Source organism: Pocillopora damicornis, chromosome 6 (genome assembly GCF_964200805.1).
Source record: "Pocillopora damicornis chromosome 6, jaPocDami1.2, whole genome shotgun sequence".
In the NCBI taxonomy this organism is placed as follows: Eukaryota; Metazoa; Cnidaria; class Anthozoa; order Scleractinia; family Pocilloporidae; genus Pocillopora; species Pocillopora damicornis.
The window spans coordinates 18575636-18600896 of NC_142675.1; the positions used below are offsets into that span (position 1 = coordinate 18575636).

Below are 25261 nucleotides of genomic sequence, written 5' to 3' on the forward strand. Positions count from 1 at the left end.
AGCTCTGCTAGGTTACCAAGGAGCAAGATGGCGACGGAAGTATTGTGATCTCGCAGCAGCGTTTTATTGAGATATTCTAAATGTCGGGGACACGTTTGACAAGGAAGGTTACGGTAGAAGGAAGTAAGAAGCTTCCAGAAGGAAGTAGCCAGAGTTCGTCATCGAGCTCAGGAACCAGGCGAAGTGTTTTTGACAGACTAGGTCCGGGGACAAGCGAAGTGAGTGACTATAAAATCATGCGAATATTATTTGAAATCTTGTCGGTTTATTTCGTAACCGAATGGAATGCTTGTGTTTCCCCGCCGATTGCTTGGAACTATATAAAAAAACAGCTGTAGTGATCTCCTTCTTAGGAGCCAAAGTTTCCCAAAGTGACTCCTTTAATGTAGAATCAAAGGAAGAGTTTACTAGTGATAAATTGATTAATAACATGTGTGTGTGTGTGGCTGTCAGTTACTATTTAATCCTCTAACTCTTAAGATCTGACTGTTAATTCCTCCCCCCTTCCCTAGCTGCTTCACAATTCCTTGTAAATTTGTTTTGAGAATTTGGTGTTAGATCAAGATGACAGCTTCTACCTGATAAGTTTGAAAGTCTCGTCACCTGTTTGTTGGATAACGAATGGATATTATAGGGAGAAGTTATATGATGAGAACTTGAGAGTTAAAGGGTTGACAAAGTCAATAAGTGGGAAAGATTTTTAGAAAATAGGGGACTAAAACTCAAGCAAATTTCATTTAAGATTTACTAATCAGATGGGATTTCCTAGACTGGCAAAATGTTGACTATAGTCAACATGATTTGAGCTCAAGTTCAGTCCATTAATTAAGAGTTGAACACCCCCCTACCCCATTATTTATATAAAAAAAAAAAACACAATGAACCTGGCCTGAAACAGAGGGAGAGGAACCTAAATTAACTAGCAAATGTATGAAAGAAAGATTACACGCCCCAAGTTTAACAATGACTTGTATTGTTTTCAGGATACAATGTAGGTAGATAAACTTTTTTGAAAAGTCCTTTAGGTAAACATTAGCCTCTTAACCCTTTATACCTTAACATCAGTATGTATATTCTCCAAAATATTCACTATACATTTTCTTAGGTGCTGACAAGGAGAATTTTATCCAATGAGCAAGGTTCTTTAGTTGGTGATCATTTCCTTTATTCTTGTAACCTTGATATTTGATTCAGAGGTGATAATGTAAGGAGAAATTAGATGCTAAGAATTTTTAGGGCTCAAATGGTTAGGGGAATTGATGAGCTCATTGATGAAAACTTTATAAATGAGAATTACACACAGGTATGAATCGTAAGGACCTCTCTTTCCTTGCACTTTTTCTTGTTTGTGGGTCAAATATGCAAAGTCAGTCTAAAAATGTGACCAGTATATAGATGTCAATACTTAGTAGTCTGTAATTTTTTTTTTTTTTATATATACATAGCGTTCAAGATCTAGAGAGTCATATCCTCCTGAAAAATGTAGAAACTGGTTGCGAGATGGAAGATGTCAATTTGGAAGAAATTGTAAATTTCTTCACGGACCATTTTCTGAACCAAAATCAAGAACTAAGAGTGTCAGAAGCATTGTGAGAACTGATGTTGACAGGTATGATTTTTGTAGTAACATTGAAGTAAAAGCTAAAAATTGTGTGTTTCTTAGTTTGACTAAAGTTTGCAGTGAAAAAATTAGAAAAAATTAGAACTATACTTTGGGATCACTTGCAAATTTAAGTGTGTAAAAGGAAGTGTTTTTTCTGGTTATGAACCATGACAGATTAATACTAGGGTACATAAATAGCTGTACATATACTGGAATTGCATTCTTGCTGATAATCTAGTTGTTTAACCCTTGAACTCCCATGAGTGACCAAAACAGAGTTTCTCCTTACAATATCAATACAATATCAGGTGGACAAGCAACAAGAATAAAGAACAATATCAATTAGGGGATTATTAGTTGATCCGGTACCAAATTCTCTGAACTAACATCACAAGAATTATATAGCAGATAGTAAGGAGAATTACTAATGAGATCTTGGGAGCTTAAGGGTTAAATAAACTTTTGAATATTTATTTGGTTGTTTTAAATCATTCAACAACCAACACATGTTTCTTGCAAGGGAGTTTTTAGTAGATTGCTTTCCATTCAATGGTGAACTCTTTGTTATAATCAGGGTCTCTGCTAGGATTTTTTTTTTTACAAGCTTTAGCCCATGGCCAGGTCTCATAAGTTTGGGGTCTTGCATAGCTCAAGGCCTCATAATTTCCTGAGGGTGATGTAACACTCATGCCATAGCTCTAACAATGAGAGCCTGCTGTCTTGCTCTGTAAGGGTGAGGTAATTTAGTATTATCAACTGAGTTGGCCACCGTTAAGAGTTTCAAAGCTGACATTTCAAGTGATTGCCCTTTGTCATTCATTCTGAGGAAGGGCAAACAATCAAAATTTCAGTTTTGAAACTCTTTACTGTGACCAATTTGCATTATCAACTCAGTTGATAATATTAAATTACCTTGTTCTACTCTCCCATTGATGCAGCACCACAGTTTCTTTAGAAACTTACCCCCTTTGTGCAAACTAACTTTCTTTTTCGCTCTTTATCTTTACCAATGATGTGATGCGGGTCTTGGTATAAACAGATCAGAAGGAGGTAAGAATTGTTGCAAATTGCTGTAGATTTTATTTCAGTTGTTCCTGTAATTTTGATTTGGGTATATGTGTATGCTGCAAGTAGTAGAGAGGCTGTAGAATTCAATGGTCTGATTATGTTAAACAAAGTTTAGTCATTGTTTAATAAAACAGCATCCTAAACAATCCTCAGTTTAGCTGACTTTTTATCAGAACATTCATTTTGGTGAACAGTGTTAAGAGGGCCAAAGTTAATTAACCCTTTCGGTCCCACTAGTGACCTAGACAGAATTTCTCCTTACATTATCAGCATGATATTAAGTAGCCAAGTAATGAGAATAAAGAAAAATATCAATTAGGAGATTATTGGTCGTTCCAATTTCAAATTCTCCAAACAAATATCACATAAATTGTATGGCAGACAGTAAGGAGAATTACTCATGAAATCTTAAGAGTTAGAGGGTTAACAAGGGAAGGACATTCATTTACTTACATCAACCCTCTTATAGTGAAAGACTGAGGCCTAGTTATTGTGTAAAACTGTGGTTTGGGTTACCAGGGTAGACCTCGGGGAAATAACTGGCCCAGAAGGCCACAGCTGATTGAGAGAACCTTTCTTGTTTTATTATGGTAGCATTGGAGATAATCAAAGTGGTCAATGTATATTTGTGAGCTTATAATTTGATGTGACATTCATGCATATCATGATTGGAGCAAGGCACTCTGAAATAAATTCTCTTGCCAAAGAACACAATACATTAAGCCCTGCAACTACTTTGCCATTATACTTATTTGAAAATAAAACAACTACAACAACCACAAAAAACGGAAAGAAGTACAATGGACCACAGAATATAAAATAATTATTTTATAAAACATTACTACTTATTTCCCTTTATACTCTAATATCAGTATGTATATTCTCAATACTGTGCTCTAAAGGTTTCTTATAGTATTGGCAAGGAGAATTTGCTGAACAATCAAAGCTTCATCAACAGAGTGGCTGTATTCTCACAACTTTTAATGTTTGATTGATTAGTGATAATGTACTGAGAAATTATATCCTAATCACTCTTAAGGGTTAAAGAGTTATTTATATTTTACCAGATTATTACATTAATTATCACCGGTATTTCATTTTCTCCAAGATGATGGTGCTATTACTGTTCGAACTCAAAGTCTTGATAGTTTAGAGCCTGATGATGATGATGAGAAAGAAATTTCAGTTCTGAAAAAGAAGAAACATAGACCTCTGGAGGAATCCTCTGAGCCAAGCAAGAAAAGTGAGAAGTTAAAGAGACGACAGCAGATTGATCAAGACTCGTCTCAAGGTAAGGGTTGTTTGATTCAAATAAGCAGGAGCATTTTTTTCGTTTTGAAGACTGAATTTTTATAACACATCTCTTTAAGTAATTTACAGCGCGTTTTGTAACGTGTCTATGAAGGTAACTGACAGTACCACCTAAATTACAGGGGCCACTTGTCAAAGGAAACGAATTAACCCTTTACACCCTAACATCAGAATGTAGATTCTCCGTACTGTTATCTCTAAATTTCTCAAGGTGCTCAAAGGAGGATTTGTTCAACAATCAAGAGCTTCTTCAGCTGACGATCATTTCCTAAATTATTTTCGTGACCTTAATGCGTGACCAGGGATGATATGGTAAGGAGAATTTAGATGATGGTCTCTCCAAAGGTTCTGGCTCTGGTTAATGGTCTGATCGGCCAGTTTCGTTATTTCGGAATCGTCATAGAACTACACTTCTAAGTTTAACTTTTCGTTACAAAGCAGAGACTTTCGTCCGTTTATTTATTATTAATTGTTTTTTCTTAATCAAAAATCAGGTGAGGGGGACGATGGGGATGACCACCGGAAACGAAAAAAGAAAGTGAGAAAGCGTCAACTCAGCGGCGGAGTTGTCATCACCAAGCCTGAGAGTCCAGAGGAAGAGGAAAGGGACTGGGGAGACGAAGATTACGAGGAGGAACGTAGCGATTTGGAGTGGGAAGAGCGGGGTGAGCTGGACTACGAGCGGCAGCTCAATTTAGAGAAGAGACGACAAGATCTTCAACGCCAGCTGGCTCTCATGGACGAAGAGGACGCCAAGAGGGAGAAGGCCGAACGGAAGGTGAAAGATGTGAAGAAAGAGAGAGATGAAGACCTCAAACCTGCGATTCCCGTGGTTCATAGCAAGCTGCACCCAGAGAAGTCGTCCGTATCTCCTGCAGATGAGTTTTCACCAGTCTCCTCACAGTCGACTCCGAAGAAAAAGAAGAAAAAGGCGGATGGGGAAGGGAAGAAGGTGAAGGCGAAACGTAAGATCTCTCCGTCAACAAAAGAGCTGAAAAAACGGAAAGGTGTTAAACCAGCTGCTGGAGGTTCAAATGGTGGGATTGTGGAGGAAAGACCTCAAAAAGTGACAGATGTATCACCCGAAAAGCCTAAAGCATCTGTTCGAACGCAGCCTGAATTTGAGGAAACAGCTACAGAAAAGCCACGGGTCCCAAAGAAGAAGCAGGTGAAGCCCAAGAAAAAAGAAAGCCAAGTAACCAGGAGTTCTGGGGATACTTATTTAAGTCCCACGGGTTCCTCTGGGCAAATACCTCCGCGAACTCTTCCACCGGAGGAGATTCCAAGGGAAAAGAGATCACCTACTCCGGAAGAGCAAAGGGTACCTGTGGAAAAACTGCGTCGTAGAACAGCTCTATCGTCTCCAGAAGGCTCTAATTCTCCAGCCCCTCCCTACGGCAGCGAGAGCAGGACTCGCAGGAGCACGGACCCTTCCGACGGAAGTCTTCGAAAAACTGTTCGTGAGGTCCACAATAACGAGCCGCCGGGAGAAGCAGAACACAAAGTAAAAGCGAAAGGCCACGAGAAGCCTTACAGAGAAGAAAGATCGCCTGGTACACCAGAACACGGACGAAGAGTAGTGGCAATAAAAGATACACGTCATGTGGAGGAGGGAAGGAGCGAGAGACGAAAGAAAGTTGTTGAGGAAGAACCACCGCGCAGCCCATCTCCCGAAGATATCCCCGCTCGGGACCCTATCACACCACCCGGGGAACAGCGTAGACATAGGACCCCACCGCCCAGGGGAGACAGACGAGGACCACAGACTCCTCCGGGTGAACCTGATTACGATGACGTACCAAAGCAAGGCTCAAGCGACCGGGGTGCCCCTCGGCACCGTGGACCCTACACTCCACCTACCCCTAGCAATCCTCCGGTGCGCAGTCGAGATGAAAGAAATCGCGAAGAATTTCACGACGGGAGATCTGAGTCGCTGCCTTATCGCGAGGAGGTGACTGTGCCTCGAAGCAAAGAGCGACCTGAACGTGATACCAGGTACTCAAGACAGAGGGGTGATGATGGGGTCGACGACATGTCGCGAGGCAGCCGAGGTCATGCTTCAGTAGACGAAGATTATCCGAGGGCCCGACTTCGAGACGAAGAACCTGGCAGACTAAGACATCGCAATGAACGTCAGGACGACTATCACCAACGCAATCGCCCAAAAGATGACCGAAGCGACGACATTTACCGAGCTCGAGATCGTGAGCCAGATCGAAGTGACGACCATTACCGAAGCCGGGCAGAAGAGCCCCGAGGCGGTGAACCACCACGCAGGAAACCCGAGGTAGACGAGGAATATCTTCGAAGACGCGAAGATCGCGATGAAGATCATTTACGTTCCCGCAATCGAGAGTTAGAGAGAGACGAAGAACGTTCGCGACGGAGAGACGATCGCAGTGACGACCATCAACGAGGCCGTGTCCGTGACGAGCACGAAGATGACATGCAGAGGCCCCGAGGCGGGCGTGATTTTCCAAGGCGTCCGTTCGAAGGGGGAGATGAAAGACACTGGGAAGGGCGCGGTGAAAGAGACAACAGAGAGGTGCAGTTTGGCGACCGGGATAGAAGGAGACCGGATATGCCTCGGCAAGACATATCTGATAAGTAAGTAATTAATTTTCCGCTGTGTTGTCAGTGATGTTTTAATTACTTTGCACTTCAAGTCATTTACAGACGTTGAGTTTGTCCTTTACTTTACAAGTTTTTCCGTCAATTTTATGACCGATTAGTCATCGCTTTATTTAGAGAACATCTAACTGCCCAACCTGGTTCAACCTGGCCAATTCAAGCATTGTTTTTTGGTCCCAAAACGTACACTTAAAACGAGCTATATTCTTTGTTTCAGCCGCAGCCGTGAAAGAGCCGGAGAGAGACCACGTGACAGAGAAGGTCGTTATCCACCGCCTGGGCCTGGGCCTGACTATCACAGACGTTCGCCTCCCATCCCCCACGGCTCACGTCGATCACCTCCACCCCATGGACCTCCGCGCGGGCCGCATCGGTTTGAAGAGCGAAGACGTAGTTTATCTCCAGGAGGACGCAGGGAGGAGGGTTATCGCCAGGGTCCTCCACGAGACCAAGGCGGTTATGGTATGGGACGTGAGTCAGCGCATGGGAGAGGGGGGCACTCCGCGCCTTTCGAAAACCGCGGTCGACCCGTCGAGAGTAGAAGAAGAATTTCACCCCCTCCTAGACAGTATGCAGAGCGTGGCCGAGGTGCCCCGCGAGGCAGAGGAATCAGAGGTGAGCAGACCTCTGTTATATGCAATAGATGATGTTTGTTGTTTATGAGAAGTCCGAGATAATAACGGAGAGGCCCTTGGGTGTCGAGATAGATGCTTGTCTCGGGTATTTTCCGGGAATTGGAAACTTTATCACAAGTAGTTGATTAGTTATATTAGTGTGGTGAGGGATCGTTTTAATTTCCTCTCTTTTGTCATTTGGTGATCTCACCATTCTCACTGATCAAGAAAATGTCTGTGCTTGGCTGGTTGTCCCAACTTTGTGCTCTGTGTCCCTTTCACTTTGCGCAAAAACGGCTCCTTAACTGCTTTTAATCACTATGCTACGATGCCACCACCTTAGGGTAGTAACTTGGTGGTGTGCTTTCAGGGTTTCATAACCAAGTTGTCTCACAAAAGTTACAAACAACCACATAGGCCAGCAAGTCCCGGTGCTATGCGGCATTTTGTAATAACGACGCATTTTATGTTAACTTACGCATTTTGTCTCACTATGTAAGAGTCAGGCTAATAAATCGCCTATTGAAAGTTGCGTTTCGACTGCTATACTATTGGTCTTTGTCAGGCGATAAGGTCGGGCAGAACGCTCGAGTGAACCGCCATTCACCAAACCACAAACTAGTCTGCTGTTTCTTGTGTTCACAGTTTTCTGAGTTTCATAGTGTTCCTGAATTTCCCTCTTACGTTTAATTTGACCGTAGGGGGCCGAGGTTTTCCCGACAGAAGTCGGCCGCCAGGGGACCGGTACCAAGACCCTCCTCGTGATAGAGCGGCGCCATGGGATCCCGAGCGCCGACGTGAAAGAGATCATCCACGCGACCGGAATCGTCCGCACGACGAATCGCGTGATCGGGACAGACGTCCGAGAGGTGAACTGTCTCCAGGCCGAGGTCCAAGACACTGGGAGGATAGGAGAGCTGGTAAGTGCATTTTATTTTTTATATCTAATGCAATAATAAATATTTTAGACAATTAGTAATAGGTAGTTTTTAATATTTTCAATTTAGAAAGCGCTGCGTCTGTTTATGATAAAATTTTATTATACTATCTCTGTTTCTTTTTTACAAATGGTTAAATTTTTCGCGGAAAAAGAGACGTCGGAATGCCAATGGTTTTTGTGCTTGTAGTACATCACTTCTTATTTTTATTGAAGAAAATGTGCGAGAGCAAACTTTTCCAATCCCTTATGATCAAGATTGTAGATTTTAATAATAATAGTAATAACAACAATAATAACAATAATAATGACAATAATAACAATTACAACGATTAAGATTTGGAAAGTGCAACTCCATGTAAGCATGATCGAGACAAAAATTGGGATTCCCGCGAGTTCACCTTGATTTGATTCCCGTTTGATTGGGAAGATAATTTATTTTCTGGTAAAGTCGCATGGATTTGCTCTAAGGTTATTTTGCGTAAGGGCGTCTGAAAGTTTATTTAGCGTGACAATATTCGCCTGTTGGAGTTCCTCCATGAATATGCTTCCCTTACGCGTCACTTATTTAAGAGGGGAACATCCTGACAGATGAGCATTTGGTCGATCAATCCCAAGCGGTAATCTCTGACAGGTTGTGAAGTGGTTAAGTAGGGAGTTTAAGATGTCACTAGGGCGATGTGTGGGAAAACGTTGCCGAAAACAAAGATCCTTTTCCACCAAGAGTTTCGCCACTATCTCGATGCGTTTACCGTTTTCAACAATACAACATATTCTCTTCGGCATGACATGGGAAAGTTGTGTTGAATTCAAGGTAGAAGCATGAATAAACTGCTGTCCAGGTTTCCTTGCTTAGAGGACGCAAAGGTGATTTCATGCCTCACATGGGACGGCTAAGAAATGATCGAAGTTTGAAACGCACTGGCAGCGCTATGGTGTGCTCATTAGATCTCTTGTTTGCTACATTCTCGTTGCCGTCGCCATCGTGGTAGTCTTTAAGTCACTTATGTTTTCATCCAAGCGAATCGCCCTCTTCATTCCTTAGGGAGCCCGGGACGAGTCGTTAGCCCATCACGCGACCGCCGTACGCATGAGCAAGAGAAGATACCGCGTGAAGCGGAGGAAGAGCGCAGGCGTCGTTCGGACGAAGAAGAAGATGAAGAATGGGAATACGAAGAAGATTTAGGAGACGAAAAAGATAAGATACCACGACAAGGAGAAAGGTAGGAGGTGGTACTTAATTTCTTCTTCATCCACAACGAATATAGACTTGTTTCGCGCGCATTCACCACATGGGGGTTGACATCTTAAATCCAAGGGACGCACCAATATTTTATGGGGGGGAGGGGCGGGAGCAGGGGAAGTTGTTATGATTAAAATGTTTTCACGACGAGCAGTTTCGTTCAAATTCCAATCTCTCTTTTCTGCTTTAAAGATCCGTCGCGCTTTTCTTTTCAGTTTCTGTATCGTTGATCGATATCGAAATGGAATTAAGCACCTCACCTACCACGTTCTTCTTTACTTTTTTCGGTTTAATGTTCGAAAGGAGTGGAGAGCCATCTTCACTGAATAATCGCTTTCATTATGTTTGCTTACGATATACAGAAAAAGACCTAGAGAAACAGGCTCGTCCATATCAACCATCGAGTCGCCTGCGGGAGGGAAAAAGCGTCGAAGTGAAACCCCTGAGATGGAAGTAACGCCAGGAGGGGAGGTGCCCGAAGGAGTCGTAAAACAGGATGATTATGAGAAGGACGTCATTGCCGCAGCTCCCGTCAAGCAAACCGCAAAACCTAAGAAAAAGAAGGTGGGGAAAAAAGGGAAAGGTCCAAAACCTGACGGTGAACCTGATGTTGAAACTCAAAAACCACCAGAGCCGCCTGCAGAGTCAGAGGAATCGCCGGAAGGTGAGAAGCCTTTCAAGGTTGAGAAAAAGCTGAAGAAAGAAAAAGGAAAGACAAAAGAGAAGGTGACGAAAAAGAAGAAGAAGAACATCGGTGTGGTGGCATCAGAGCCCGGACTGGGCCCAGAAAAAACCGAAGAACCAACGAGCGTGACGGAAGAAAGTGGGGTAGCGTCGTCGGAAAATCTTGGAGAAGTAACACAACAGTCCGAAGAGGAACTGATTCCAAAGGTGGCTAAAAAACGCCGGCATCCAGTTGCTCCTGATGGGGAGGAAACGAAGATGAAGGGTGGTGATAAACCACCAAAGAAAAAGAAAAAGAAGAAAAATCAGCCCGAGGTTGTCGTTCAACCTTGGGCTGACCTTGAAGACGAGGATGAAGAAATGGTTCAATACAAGTCTGAAGGTAACGAGCGCCAGGGTAGTGTCAAGGATAGTCAGTTTGGACAGGTTGGGAACATCGACGAGAATAAATCGTCTGACACAGTTGCAGATGGAAGGAAGGAAACTGGAGATGCTCCCAAAGATGAGGAATCCGTGACAGTGTTCAGTGATTGGAGCGACGATAGTCCTATCGGAGACGACGCGTGGTCAGATGTTAACGAACCGGAGATTTCTGAGAGCAAACCGAAAATCGACGATAGGGAACGCGCAGCTACAATGTCACCAGTTCGGAATGAGGCGCCAACATTCGACGATGTTTACGACCCAATAAGCGACGATGAACTTGACGCCATGTTAGGGGACGACGATGAGGATGCCAGAGCTGGGGTTTCTGATAGTAAAGGTCCATCTAGTGCTCCTATGGCGGTTGAAGACGTCGATTGGAGCGCGTTGGTCTCTGCGCAAAACACCTCAGACAAAACAGGTACGTTCTTTTATCTTGCAAAAACACAAAACGTCTTGGACTAATATTGGCTTATCTGATGTTATCGTAATTTTACGGCGATGCATCTGCTACATGGTAGAAAAAGCGGTGGCCTTTATGGCTGGTGGGTAAGAATGTGGATGCCGGAAAGGTCCCGTTTTGAGCCCAGGCCGCCAGTGGTTATTACGTTATGTTATTAGACAAGGCACTTAACTGTCACAATGTCTCTTTCCACATAGAAGTAGAGATGGTTTCCGGCGAACTGTGTGGAAAACCTGCGATTTACTGTATTTAGCATTTCTGTAACCCTTTAACTCCCATGGGTGACCAAGACAGAATTTCTCCTTACAATATTAATATGACATCAAGCAGACAAGCGATGAGAATAAAGAAAAATATCAATTTGGGGAGAATTAGTTGATGCAATACCATATTCTCCAAACTAACATCATAAGAATTGTATAGCAGATAGTGAGGAGTATTACTAATTAGATCTTGGGAGTGAAAGGGTTAAGGATTATCTTTACTCTTGATCACTTTTTGCTAAAGCAACCGAGACATACACCAACGATGTTGATCACTTGGCTTGCTGACCTGAGAAAATTTCCTATGGATTCCTTTCTTTCATTTTAGGAGAAGAACCCGGAGCTCACTTAAAGCGCTTTACACCAGGTCACGTGTTCTCACGCATTGGAATCTCTTCGTCGCTTGCTGGTCCGCGGTTAACCAAATTGGTGCAAAAAGCGTACGCTGAGGTGGTAAAAGATAAACCTTCAGTGACGGAGACAGTTGACACGAGTGATGTCGACGACGGGGGTGATTCAAGAGTCATAAACAGTATTGGTGCGCTGGTGGCAGGTGCGGCTGCCAAAAGGCGCGAAAGAGGGACGTTGTTCACGGACGTTGGACCTTGCAGACGTGCACTGTGCGCCCGCATGGATCTGGCCATGAGAAAGCGACTGAGGAGGCTGACTGGCAAGGTTGGTTAAGACCTGCACCTTCATAGTTTCTAAATTAACACAATGTAAAGCTAATTACCCCAGTTGTTTAAGACAGGAAACATAAAAAGAAGAAGAAAAAAATAATAAGCTTTGAGCACTCCTCTATGCTTCATCTCAAGGCTCATTTTATATCTGGTGTTGTTTATTCTTTCCTAGGTCGGCCTTTTCCAAGTGCCATCATCCGCCCCAGTCGACAACGAACTTTATTCCATGAGCGTGGCCTTGTACAAACACGAACATTCTGCCATGGACTCTTCTGTGACGAAGTTAGTCCCCTCCAGGGTGGGGGCGGTGCTTGCCACAGTGAATTCTTAAGACTCTTAAGCTAGGTTGCTTTAGACCACATTTGCTGGTCTGGGCGTCAATTAGGAAAGTGGCCAGTTTTTAACTATGAAAGATAGCTCAGGTACTACATTATACTAACAGAAAATACTCTTACTCAAGAACTAGATTATCGTCCGTTTGTGAAATAAAGTATGCCAATATTACAGTTATGACTTGTTTTTGCATTCTGATTGCATTTGTGCGATAAAGAGTAACAAGCACAACGACTTTACGGAGACAAGTCGGACCGTCTCGTTCATAAACGGAAACTCGCTTGTGGCCTGAATCAGTGCTCTCTTGTGAGTGGGGCCAACTGTGTTCACGTTTTTGTATGGACTGCTCGCGAGATCCGTGAGGGTTGAGCTAAGTACGAGGATATCTTTTGATCTGATAATCCAGGCCGAGGGTAGTTCCAGAGGGGATTGTTGTCGGTTATAGTGACTTGAGAACCTCAGTGGAAGTCGTCATGAGAGTCCTTTCCTGAACCACTCTCTGCTTGTCAATCACCCTACACGATCGTCTGTTATTCTCGGACTTAAACCCTTTACACTTTTTCTGGACACTTTTGCAGAGTTAATTTTAATACTTCTGGTCTTGAACCGGTAAAGAATTCCAACTTGCTTGTACTTACTCAGAATGAGAGGATTTTCCACCCCAATTTGCGCCTCGGAGAACCAGTTCTTTCAGTCTTTAACCGGAAAAGCCATATATGTTTGATACACGTCGAAAGCAAAATTTTTCCTCTATACGATTTAAGGAACAAGAAAAAAAATGTAATTTCTATTTGCTCATGAAAGATAAGAACACATTGATGAAACTAACGAGAGATTTTGGCAAAAACAACAAATTTTAATTTTAACAGGGGTCCCGTACTTTAACTATCTGACCAATCACAGCGTGTTTTTAAAATAACTGCTAGACACGACAAACTCTGGTGTATTGGGGGGGATCGCATGATTTCATAGGGAACGGAAGGGGGGTCAGTCGCTGTCAACAGAGGACAAGTCTAGGAGGGCGATCTCGAGCTCAGAGTGAGCTCGGCTTTAGGTCAGCGGTATGGTCACTTGTCATCTTTGCAGCTGAGCCGTGAGTGTGCCAGCGGTACACAATTTCGCGCGTAAACACTAGTAGTTAATTTGGGGAGATAAAAATTGTACGAGAGCGAACCGACACTATTTTCGAAACAATGCCAAGAAACATTCAGAATGACAACAACAAATCCAGAGAAGTAAATCAGTGGGTATTCATTGCCCCAGGTTTGTAATTATACCCTTAAAAAATGACAACTGTCGTAAACCATGGCCCCATCAGTCGAGATGCCCTAAAAAACAAGAAGATCTTGCATGTCTGTCTTGTACATTTCCTCATTGGATTGATGCTCGAAAGAAGATCTGTGTTGATTCATCCATCGATGCATTCCTTTTATATGTGCATGTTCGCATTTGTAGAAGATGCCGTTTGTGGTCAAGAACGCGATGAATTAGAACCTGTGTTCATAAAGATTCCGCATCCTCGCACAGGTAATATAATAATACCTTCATTGATCGTGCTGAGAATCGCCCTGTCAATTGGGTCACCAGGTCAAAAAACGCGCAAACACTTGAAACGACAGTGGCAAATTTACGCTGTCAACGCAGTTAATAAAAGCAAATCAACTAATAGTACCCCCACCGAGGCAGCGCCACGGTTCCCTTAGAATCAAAACCCTTTTTATGTAAAATGCAGTCATAATTGGGATTTTCTTGTATATTTGTATGATAGAGCTGTCTCTACCCTTACATTTAGACATAACACTTGTTGTGACTTTTTCCACATACTGCTACAATATATTTCTTTCATCTCAGCTTTTCTTGGGAAGCATAGCATTATTTCCCATTTCCATTTCACTTAGAGATCCCTGCCTCTGGAGGCTGTTTTGGTACACTTTCTTTAAGTCTTAGATCTGCCCAAATTATGGTGTGAAATTATAACTTGTTATTGATAGGTCTGTGACTCTTGCGGATCCCATGTATAAACTTGCATTCTGGTCAAGCTGTGTTTACTGTAATAGTGCATGCATGTAGTTTGAACTGTGTTCCATAAGAGAACCAATATCTTTAAAACTTGATTTGACAGAACCATGGTTTTGACCCATGGAATTGTTTCTCTACCTAGTTTAAATTTGTATAAAAAGCAACTTTGAAAGACTTGCATTGAAGCTTAGGTTTATTGTTTAAGCTTAGACACTTTCAGTAATCTGCTCACTTTCAGGTATGGAACAACAGTTTTTGCTCTCTCACAGTGGGGAAAAGATCTTTGAAGTCTTGAAATTTACTGAAGAACCCAGATCATGGTTTATAGAGGACTCTGTACAAAAAGGTATTGATAAACAAGCGTGTTGAACTCTGTAGCAATTAAACCTCTCCGATTATGAAGTAGAACAAAACATATGCATATAACTGGTAATTAAGTACCGAAGATTGCAAATACCACTTTCTTATCCTCTTTGACACTTATCATGGATTTCAATGTGCTTCTCATGCCCATGAAAAGTTATTTTTTTTCATTGAAACCAGGCACTTTCTTACCCCCTCTGAAGTGTGGATGTCTTGTATTCTGCAGCATACACCTTTATTGATATCTGTCAGGCTATACAAGCAACTAAACTACTCTCTACATCTAGTTACAAGCTCGGCTTTTATAGGTGCTGTTGAGGATCTAGAATGTTCTGTAACATTACAACAGATTCTATTTATATATTGATTCAGGGATGACTCAGCATGACACAGCTACTTCTAGAACATTCTTGAAGGTCACACTACACCCTCATTGTTGTGTTTAGTCTTTAATTGTTGTTTGTTTGTTTTTTTTTTTAGATGGAAGCCTCTTTGTCATCACTCCAGTGGACCCACTTTTCCTTGTCTTACCATATCTCACAAAATATTCTCAAAAGGTAGGGGAGAGTATGGGCATTAATTATCGACAACAACAACCTTTATTTAAACACACTATTTACAAACGTTATTAAGCTACATGCAGGAGTAGATGAACTAAATAAGGGCTTGTCAGAGTAGGATTAATCCTATCATGAAATCATTTACCATAATCATTCAGTTGCTCTGAAACATCAGCTAAGAAACTCTTTAAGATGGGTGGCCAATTTACATTATCAACTCAGTTGATAAAACCAAATTATCTAAACTACTTTCTATTTGACTTGGTAGAGTACCTGAATTGTTTGATTGTCCTGTTTCTCTTTATATTGTGTGAATGGAAATATTCTTGGAATGTCAAAAACTGAGTATGATCTAGAGGCTTCCATAACTTATGTCCCAGTGTTTACCTGGCTGGTGATGTTGGAATGGGCGGCTTTTACTACAAAAGGGTCCATAAAAATCTCATATTACATAAAACCTCAGCAGACAGTGCTAAGAGGCCTTTTTGGTGGTGATAGACTTCTGTTACCAGTATCTGGATTCTATTAATACCAAAACCCTTGTTGACATACTTTTATTAACACTTGTATTTGTTATATATTAAAGTTCACACGGCAACCAGGTGGACAATCAGACATAGTTTGATGCTACTCTGGTTTGCAGATTTAATGAATGTAACCGAAGAAGTTACAATTCATAGACCCAACGTTTCAAGACTCCTGTCTAGTGCCTTCATCAGGGGTGATCTAAACGCTGCAACAAGAGGACAGCATTTAGATCACCCCTGATGAAGGCACTAGACAGGGGTGTCGAAACGTTGGGTCTATGAATTGTAACTTCTTCGGTTACATTCATTAAATCTGCAAACCAGAGTAGCATCAAACTATGTCTGACTTGTATTTGTTGTTAGACATAAGTCACTATTATTATTGTTCTGATCTTAGATTAGAACCCTTGATCAACTACTTTTGGATGATTCTGATCTTAGTTTAGAACCCTTGATCAGCTACTTTTGGATGATTCTGATCTTAGTTTAGAACCCTTGATCAGCTACTTTTGGATGATGAGCACCCATCAATCTGCAGACTGACTGGTTGTCTTAGATCTGATGAGATACTTAATATATGTGATGTTAAGGGTGATGACGATCTGCAAGTGTTCAGACTTGATAAAGAGAAGACTATAGCCTGGTTGAAAACAAAGGTGTTTATATTTCTCTTTCTCAAGTCCTTGATACGCAATGTGACATATTTATCACAAAATTGTGTTTCACTCTCTTTGTGTTTTTTTCGGTGAGAGAAAAAACTAACTGAAAATTTTGCAGGGCTAATTTAAACTCTTTAAATTACATGAATTGAAGAAGGACACTTTGACCTTACTTGATAAGGAGAGAGCTTTTAGTCACTTTTCCAGTTTAAACAAGCATCTGTTGGTCAGCCTCACTGCTCTTAAAATGATGTGCCCTCTAATAAAACTACTAAACCCCTATACATTCTCTTTCTGTTTATTTAAAGTAGATCCAATGATTATTATGACCATCATGATCAAGTTTAGTAAGACCATATTATTTTTGGTATAGGTTGAACAGACTGCAAATGGTATCTCTCAGAGTAGTGTCCATGTTTCCAAAGGTTCTCAAAGTGCAACATTCATAAGGAGTAGACGGCACATGGATGCTTCAAGATGTAAGAAAGATAATTGAAATTCTAGCTAGGACAGCAGAGTCTCCTCAACCCTCCCTCACATTTAATTAGTGGTTACCCCTCTTCAAATGTTTTCTCTCCTCCCCATTAATGCCTACTTCCCTTCTTCATTGCTTCAGAGTGTTACTAGTTGTGATTGGGGTGGTGCTATTGTAAGAAGAAATTTCAGATGCTAGACACTCTAAGGGATCAAAGGTTTACTCTTCTTTAATTTTTGCATGGAGAGGTAACCTTGCATCTATATCCATCTACAAATTTACATTAAGATTTATTCAGTATTAACTTTGTCATCATCACTTTCAGCTGACTATGTGAGTTATGCATTTGGGTTGGTATCTGAATATCTATCCTTGCAGTGGAGTGAAAGACTCAAGGAATCATTGGGGTAAAAGTTACATTATGTGGTATCTATAAAGTACTAAATTAAATGAAAATTCAAATGTTTTCTTTTAAATTTAGTATTTTTAGAATCAGATGTGGAACTTTTTTAAAAAAGTATTCCTCATCTCTTTGGTGGATTTTCTTGGCAGTCTGTTGGGGCCCAATTATACATGCATTTGAGTGTCTTTCCCAAAATGCAATGCAATGATCACCAATAGAATTCTTTAGCTTGTACGTTTTGTTTTCTCATGGGGGTCTCAAGGAAATTCTCCCTCGCCTTTTGTACATTATGCCTATGTATGCTCATAGATAGGACAAATTTTGATATAAAAACCTCTTTAAAGTATCAACACATTGCCTACATTGGGGAAAAAATGTACCTGCTAAAGAGGTCTATTTGTGGTAATTTTAAGGACTAGAAAAGACCAATAATAGTGCCCAGAATCCACAACGGGAATTAAACAACAAAAGTTCTTGCATCCTTGAGAAACACTAAAAACCTGTTTCTTCCAAAGGATTGTGGAATCAAGCCAAAAAAACATAAAAAGATAGTGTGAGTGCAAGGGATAACTTGAGTTGGCACTTACGATTTCTGAAGGTAAAAATTAAACTGGTGTTGGTCTACTTTATTTCAGCATCACAGATGAAGCACAATTATCATCTCCAGAGGGGCCTCCCACAAAGGTAAGAGTTGGTGATTTTTGCCCACATGACAGTAGTTTGTCATAATTTTACCTCTTAATAAACTAAAGTGTTTCATCAGGAACATCTCAGTCAACAAGCTCCATACCTCTTGGTCCGTGATGATGAGCCAAAAAGCAAACAAGTGTGCTGTGGTAGGGGGTTAGCAAGGGTTTAAATAAAAGTCAGTGACTTGTGGTCTACTGCTGACCTCTCACAGGCGCTTTTGTTTGGGTTTCACCTTAGGCAGCCACGTATTGTGTCATTAACAGATGCTTATGGAAAAAGTTATTGAAATCCCTGGGTTTAGAATCCCTTTGTTTTTTCCCTACCCTAGCTCCTCTTTTTTTTGTTTTTATATTGCTGCTCCTCTCTGCAAACTTAGTGCCAAAATAGGCTATTAGTGTCAGTTGAATTCCCCTTCCCCTCTCCCTTGATATGTCAAAATGTCTGTCATCTGAAACTAGAGGTCTTGTTCAATGTACTTGTAATGTTAGTCTGAATGTCTGAAGCTTTGATATGTCAAAAACTCTGCAGTCATGTGGTCTACCCAGCCAGAGTTTATCCTTGTGTCCTTGGCATGAAGCAACGAGGAGTATCGTTTCTCTTCCTAGGATGGAACGTTTGTCCATTGCATGGTTACCCCCTAGCATTTTATCAGGCTTCCCTGACAATTCGCAGTTACCCATCTATCCTCTTGGGTGGATAGAGGCATTGTGAAAGTCCAGTGTTTTGCCCAAGAATACAACGCAGTGAAGTGCCTAGGTCTCGATCCAAGACATCTCCACCCAGGGAACAGTGCGCTAACCATCAGGCTACCGCGTGTCCAACTTAAATGAATATATCCACGAGGAAAAGTTTTTTCAGAGTATAACAGGGTAATAAAGTGTTATCGACAGAGTTGACAACATAAATTGGCCACCGTAAAAGAGTTTCAAAGCTGCATTTCAAAGCTTTGAAACTCTTTATGGTGGCCAATTTGCATTATCAACTCAGTTGATAATGCTAAATTACCCTGTTATACCCTCCCACAGACGCAGCATCACAGTTTCTCTGGAAACTTACTCCCCTTTGTTCTCAGAGTATTACCCTCAATGAGATGGAAGTGAATGTTTTGATTAGAATGCAAACTGTTTGCTTCAAGAGGGTGCAACACAGAAGGCAGATGCCTTTTTCTTTGATAATTGTTAGTTCACAGTCAGTCTTCATATTTAATCATTTGCCCTTTCCAGAGAGCCAAAGTAACTGGTGAGATTCCTGAAGCTACAGAGGATTATTCCAAAGAATTCAGCAAGCTGAATTCTAAAACCGAAAATGATAAGGTAAGGTATGAGCATTATGCGGATGTTCTTTTGAAACAGTGGAAACTGCATAAAAGAAACTGGATCATAAGCGTGCCAGCTCAAAATAGAATTTGCTCAATTCATTGTATGGCAAGCTGTAAGTTAAAATGGAGCATATCCTGAGTTATGACTGGCTAATCAAACAGCCAATCTTCTTTCCTTTTTTAACTCGTGAATTGCGCGCATGCGCAAGAGCGAGTTATAGATACGATGTGGGGAATGGCATTCGCTCGCTCGATTGGTCGATTCCTGTAAACTTTTTTTAGATTTTAGGCTTTTGAGTGCATTTGATAGTTTTTGGCGAGCAATAAACAGACGAAATGGCGACCTTTGTTGCTAAGAATAGTGGTGGGGTGAAAAAGAAGCCAATGATAATCTTAAAAGAGTTTTTTTTTCGTTTTAGTTTCAACAAGCGGCGCCAGCGATTGGCAGGCATGCAAGGATTCACACTGAAATAACAGAACAACCTTCGCTTTTCATAAAATTGTAATTTACAATCCTTAAACTTGAAAACAATCCGAAGATTCATTGAAAATATCACTTACTGCGAAGCGCTCGGAGTTTACAGATGTTCAAAAGCTTTTTCTGTTATAGCGTGAGATTGAGGACAAAATTGATCATTACGTTTCGTCGCGTGTGTTTTTCCTGTGTGAAGCAACAAAAGATGCTGGCGACTGACGAAATAACAAGTTAACACGAAAATCAAATAACACCTAAACAAACAATTTTAGCTACCGATTTTCAGTGAATTTTTAAAGAACAATTTTCTTTTAAGTTTCAAGACAATTTGAAGATTCAACATACATACAACGTACCAAAATGCGAAAGTTACACATCACAAAATTGGTAAATTGGCCTGAAATGAAATTCTATCTTGTTATTGATTATACGTTGCTTAGCACGTGACTTAAATCTACTCAGGCGGAGATCCAAAATGATGGTGGCAGGCTTGGCTAAGTTATATCACTCAAAACTCGTTCCCGTTTGTCTCATTTGATAAAGAGGGAATCGTTAATGTTTTCATTAAGACAGTATTGCCTTGATTTTCTAATATTTACAACGAAAGACAGTAAATCTCACTTTTCACCCACATTTACTTCCAACCTTTTCTTTTGAACCAGAAACAAAAGTGATAGACGTTTAAAACACATGACATCATCCACCTTGTCAAATGTAATAGCATGATCATTTCAATTGTAATGCCTTCTTATCCCAACGTTACTTTGTTTCTTTGCTAAATTAGCGAACACTGAACTACTGCTCGTACTCTAGATATGACAATCAACCACAAAATTCTCTAAACCAGATAACATTAAACATAATCTAAAAAATCATGTGTCAATTCACGAGGTTGCTCACAGAGCACTTTGATTTGGTGGAGGAACACGTTTTCAAGAACTTTGAGGGGCAATTGAGATGTCAAATGCAAAATCCTTTTCACTCCTCATCCAACAAAAATTAAGGGAATTGCTTTAGCTGGTCACATGAAATTATGGATCATGGAATCTTGCTATTTTTGTGGAGATTTCTACTTCCCATGTGATATTAATGAAAATCACGTATGTAATGTTGCCAATATGGCGCACTGGTATAGTAAAGACCAGTCAAAATTCTGGAGATTTTTGAAATTTTATTGATAAGTTTTTTATTATTTTTATCATCATCATCATCATCGTTATGACTGTGATTATCATCATCAATATTATTATTATTATTACTGTTATTGTTACTCTTATTGTTACTCTTATTGTTAACTGCAGACTGCCACGAAGTTAACAGCAGCTCAAAAGTCACTATCCAAGGTGGACAAAAAAGGCATGAAGTCGATATCAAGTTTCTTTGGAGGTGCAGGTGGTAAAACGGCCAAAAAGAAATAGTGAAGTACTTTTGTTACTGTTAGTGGTTGTTTGGATTTCTGCGTATGAAAGTGAATTGTTACCCTATCACCTTGCTTAGTAAAAAACTGTTTTTCAAGTATTGCTTTGGTAATGTTTGCTGGTTCTAACTATAACTGACATCTTAGTCTCTTCTTCGAGGTCTCGTAAAAATTAACGCCACCTTGAAATTATTTACCATCTCTTAATAATGGTTCTTGATCTTCTACGTCCTCTTTGATGTCCACGTCTTCATCTGGCAAAGGAGAGAAAATACAAGGATGAGAACACTTGGGGCCAGTTATTTACACGAGATCTGAGAGAGAGGCTAAACAGAAACAATTTTTTTGAGAGGTTTTTAAGAGGTGATTTAGATTAATTACGTAATCATAATATGAAGTTAAGACAAAAGAAGGAAACTCTTCATTTGAGTCAATTCACCTTCATCCTTGGTCTTCAGAGCTTTTACTTTGAAGGTCCACAAAACCGCCACGCCGAGCAGAAACCACGCGACGATCTGTGATGTGCTTTTGCTTACGGCGATCCTTACGGCCAAATCTTGTTTTTCATCTTCATTCAAATTGTATCGCTTCTCAGGACCAGGCCCGACTGTAGCGCAGATATAGTAGTCCCCTTGGGCAAATGACACTATCAGCCATGCCAGAGGTGCTGCGAACGCCCTCGAAACGCTGGGTAAGATCACATTGCGGAATACGGCGAATTTCGTTTCCTTTTGCAGCTTTTCTTTTACAGTTTGCAGGAAGCCATGCGGAGTTAGCTTTTTCGCCACGACTAATAGATTAACAAAATACAGTATGACACAAGGTGCAGTAAGGTACAGGTACCCGTACTGTTGATGATTTTCCACAGGGCAGTCGAAAAATTCCGATTTGACTTTCGCGTTTATTGCCACAACGCTTCCAGAGAGTCCAAGGTTCAACAGGGTTTTTACATTTTTGCGTAAGAATTTTATGCCTTTGAGCACCTCCACCCCAACCGCCATGACTGAAAGATACTGAAAACAACAAGCGCCAATTTTTAATTCATGTCTTTTGAATGCACCATCAGTATCATATTACCAAACCGCGTGGACTTCAAGTCGAGAGGTCTTAAATTCACTTAACTATAGAATCCCTCTCGTTTTATTTCTTAAGTCTTTGTATTTACCCATTTTTCTCGTTGCGTTTTTTAAAGACTTTCATGACTTCAAGTTACTTTTACTACAACATGATCACTTAACCCTTTACACCCTGACATCACTATGCATATTCTCCATACTGTTCTCTTAACATTTCCTAATGTGCCAACAGGGAGAATTTGTCCAACAATCAAGAGCCCCTATGGTTGGTGATCAGTTCCTTTAATCTCCTGACCTTAATGTTTCATTCAGGGGTGATATGACAAGGAGAAATTTGATGCAAGTCACTCTAAGGGGTTGAAGAGCTATTACAGGTTGCACAGAATAGGGGTATAAAAGAATTGTCAGTTTTATTTTAGTGGTTCTGCTCTTAGTGAGCGTCCGGTGTAGGTGGAGGACAGTACAAACAGGCCGTTGGCACTTAGTTAAGGGTAACCGCTTTAAACTGTACAGCTTTATACAGGTTCTATTGTATTCAGCTTTTCTTTGTTGCAAATACATATTTTAAAAGAGTGTTTTTTTTCAAAGATTTGATTCTCCCTGAAAGAAAGTTGAATGGCTGTTGTGTTTTATGTATTTGTAAAATCATAAATCAAAACGCCTCGACGCGTTGTTTTCCTTTGGTTGTTGCTGTTGGTGATGTTCTTAACAATTGCTAATTTCCTTTCTGCTTCTTTTAAAATTCTCACTTTTTTAGTAACCAAGTTATGTTGTAGCGGCATGGAAATACATCAAGGACAGTCAAAATTATAGGCACGCACTTGAAAACAAGCTTTACGTTGCTCGTAACAAAATAACTTTTAAAAATACTGATGTTTTCTGTGATTTGGAGGGTTATTTTTAGTTGAAATATTAGAGAAAAGAAGTCGCTTTTGTTTCAGTAACATTGTTCAGCGCTGTTGCAAAGGCGTAAAATTGGATTACGACTTTTTGTTCGCCGGGATAAAATGTGTTTGTAAACTGAAGGTCTTAATGGGGTTAACCGCTAGCCGTAAAACAGCCAAAAAATTTAACCTTTGTGCGAAAAAATTGACAAATTTTGACCTTTAGTCGTGAAAGTAAATGGGTCTTTTAATCTCATTGAAGGAAGTGAACAGTTGGCAGTGGAATGGCCGACATTTTAACCGTTAACCGTAATAGGCGTTACCCCTTTGAGACCCTCTGAATTGAGTACTTACCCAAGAAAGTGAGTGTGTTACAGCAGATAGACTGAACGTACTTATCGGGATCTTGACCGATGTACAAGCACTTAGAGTTCTCTTTGACTTGTGTCGTGGTGTCGCTGTTTAACTAAAGACAGCTGCGCCGATTATCTGAATAATTGCTGAGAGCCAAGACCATTGGCAGTTGTTGATTTTCAGCCAATAGGATGGCACTGTGTCCTAATTAACCGCTATTGGTGCATCTATTGTCAATTATTATTGATAGAACTCGGCGTTGAATTCTTACCAAGTGTGAAATAAAAATCGTTTAAAAGGGACAATTCGTAATTATTAAAATTTTTAGAACCGAAAAGTGCAAGAATTGATTTTTCCCTACAACAGCGGAAGTAAACTTAGCATGCATCTTTGGTGATTAGCAGACAGATACCGATTTTCCTTTGCACAATTTAAGGATTAGAAAAAATTTAAAATGATAAGAAAAAAATTGAGTAAAACCAACTGTCAGTTTGTAGTGATTTTTATTTGGAACCTGTCTAATGCCTCAGCGTACAGTAATAATCATCATTCATTACATGATAACTTCTGAGTCAACTTAAAAAAAATCAATATTTCAGCGCAAAGAAAACGGTAAACCAAACATTTTAGTTAATTAAGCGTTCACATTCTTTGCTTTTCGTTTCGTTTCCTCAGAAACGCAATCGCCAAAGACAATTATGAATTTTACAAACAGAATTTAATTGCTTTGTGTTTTCCTTCCTTTTCTCATGACATGTGATTGCAATATTATACAAGCATTATAAACCTTCTCATGGAGTTATTGTCCAAAGTGCTCGCTGCGAGTTCGAATTTATATTTCATTACAGAATAATTTCAAAAAGGTTAAGGTCACTTCCCACCTTCAGAGGCCGAAAAAATCGACTTTTCTTTTATTTCACTAAACTGAATTCAATCACTCAACCTAATGTTTCCATGAAAAAAAGTTCTTAAATCTTTAAAAGCACCCGAGCTACTTAGAAAACGTACTTTCAAATAAAAGTTAATAAATCAGGGAAGTGTCATAATCTCGAACCTGGGAGAATCTCGCAGCAATCGCTCATCTTGGGGCTCGTTTTTCATGTTATTTCCATATTTTGTTTACATCGCGCACTTGGAAGCTCTTTTCTCAAGGAAAAAACTTTGCTCATGGAAAAATCAAAAGTCTTTGGTAAAAGAAAAGGGAAAAAAAACAGGCCCAAAGAAGAAAGAAAGAGTACCATTCTGTCAAGAAAAGAAAAAAATTGCCTTGTGATAGCGATTGGTACTGACGTAGCTCCACGTTGACGTCCAGATTTCGAACAAAGAAGTCGTCGTCAAACCAGTCTTTGCCATGGTACATAATGTTAAAAACGAGGTTTCCTTTTCCTTATGCAAGTATTGGCCTTGATACAAAAACATTAACAATCGCTTCGAATCGTAATTCTGAAAGCTGTCTGTCAATTCGCTGTCTTGCTCCTCAGCACATTTTCCGGTTTTTCCATTTTTGCCACGGTTTTCCTTTGCCTTTGGCAACTTGGCTCATTTTTGTGTCGTCCTCCTCAACGCTCCACTGAGCGATCGAGTTTAAAAAAAAGAAGTGTCTGCAATGGGTTACTTTTCCCGGGAAATCTTGATCTATCGTCATTGACGCCAGCAGGTCCCGTTGTCCCATTGGTTTGCGGTTTAAGGAGGCTCCTGGCGTGACGCGAGTTGTTTGCGAACCTCTGTGAGCTAAAATCTCACATTTGATTTTGGAAGGATTACAACCCCTTTGAAAGAATTTATAGG

General features: G+C 40.5%; 3 protein-coding genes across 3 annotated transcripts; 2 read left to right on the plus strand and 1 right to left on the minus strand.

Annotated features, from left to right (window-relative positions):
* Window positions 1-4: 4 nt before the first annotated feature.
* Window positions 5-12430, plus strand: LOC113673939 (uncharacterized). The gene is made up of 11 exons (XM_027190412.2): window positions 5-218; window positions 1446-1609; window positions 2643-2653; window positions 3780-3962; window positions 4477-6589; window positions 6831-7228; window positions 7929-8147; window positions 9210-9387; window positions 9770-10935; window positions 11569-11915; window positions 12093-12430. The coding sequence occupies exons 1-11, from the start codon at window positions 81-83 to the stop codon at window positions 12249-12251; spliced, it is 5076 nt and encodes a 1691-aa protein (XP_027046213.2). The 5' UTR covers window positions 5-80; the 3' UTR covers window positions 12252-12430.
* A 925-nt stretch (window positions 12431-13355) lies between these two features.
* Window positions 13356-21261, plus strand: LOC113673997 (ribonuclease H2 subunit B). Its single transcript, XM_089210993.1, has 10 exons — window positions 13356-13516; window positions 13709-13780; window positions 14511-14618; window positions 15116-15192; window positions 16208-16378; window positions 16755-16860; window positions 17182-17263; window positions 17895-17943; window positions 19173-19262; window positions 21044-21261. Exons 1-10 carry the CDS (start codon window positions 13447-13449, stop codon window positions 21158-21160), a joined length of 942 nt encoding a protein of 313 aa, XP_089067119.1. The 5' UTR covers window positions 13356-13446; the 3' UTR covers window positions 21161-21261.
* Window positions 20894-23610, minus strand: LOC149044302 (uncharacterized). The gene is made up of 3 exons (XM_089210998.1): window positions 23474-23610; window positions 21599-22172; window positions 20894-21413 (listed from the first exon to the last, which is right to left on the minus strand). Exons 2-3 carry the CDS (start codon window positions 22158-22160, stop codon window positions 21349-21351), a joined length of 627 nt encoding a protein of 208 aa, XP_089067124.1. The 5' UTR covers window positions 22161-22172; window positions 23474-23610; the 3' UTR covers window positions 20894-21348.
* Window positions 23611-25261: the final 1651 nt, after the last annotated feature.

Bases quoted from the DNA above. Each gene is read 5' to 3' on its own strand.
- LOC113673939 (XM_027190412.2), top strand. From the start codon at position 81: ATGTCGGGGACACGTTTGACAAGGAAGGTTACGGTAGAAGGAAGTAAG. The intron at 7,229-7,928 runs GTGAGCAGACCT...ATTTGACCGTAG, and splicing joins GCGAGGCAGAGGAATCAGAG to GGGGCCGAGGTTTTCCCGAC. The intron at 9,388-9,769 runs GTAGGAGGTGGT...TACGATATACAG, and splicing joins ATACCACGACAAGGAGAAAG to AAAAAGACCTAGAGAAACAG.
- LOC113673997 (XM_089210993.1), top strand. From the start codon at position 13,447: ATGCCAAGAAACATTCAGAATGACAACAACAAATCCAGAGAAGTAAAT. The intron at 14,619-15,115 runs GTATTGATAAAC...TTTTTTTTTTAG, and splicing joins AGAGGACTCTGTACAAAAAG to ATGGAAGCCTCTTTGTCATC. The intron at 16,861-17,181 runs GTAAGAAAGATA...CATCACTTTCAG, and splicing joins GCACATGGATGCTTCAAGAT to CTGACTATGTGAGTTATGCA.
- LOC149044302 (XM_089210998.1), bottom strand. From the start codon at position 22,160: ATGGCGGTTGGGGTGGAGGTGCTCAAAGGCATAAAATTCTTACGCAAA. The intron at 21,414-21,598 runs GTGAATTGACTC...CTCCTTTGCCAG, and splicing joins TCTGAAGACCAAGGATGAAG to ATGAAGACGTGGACATCAAA.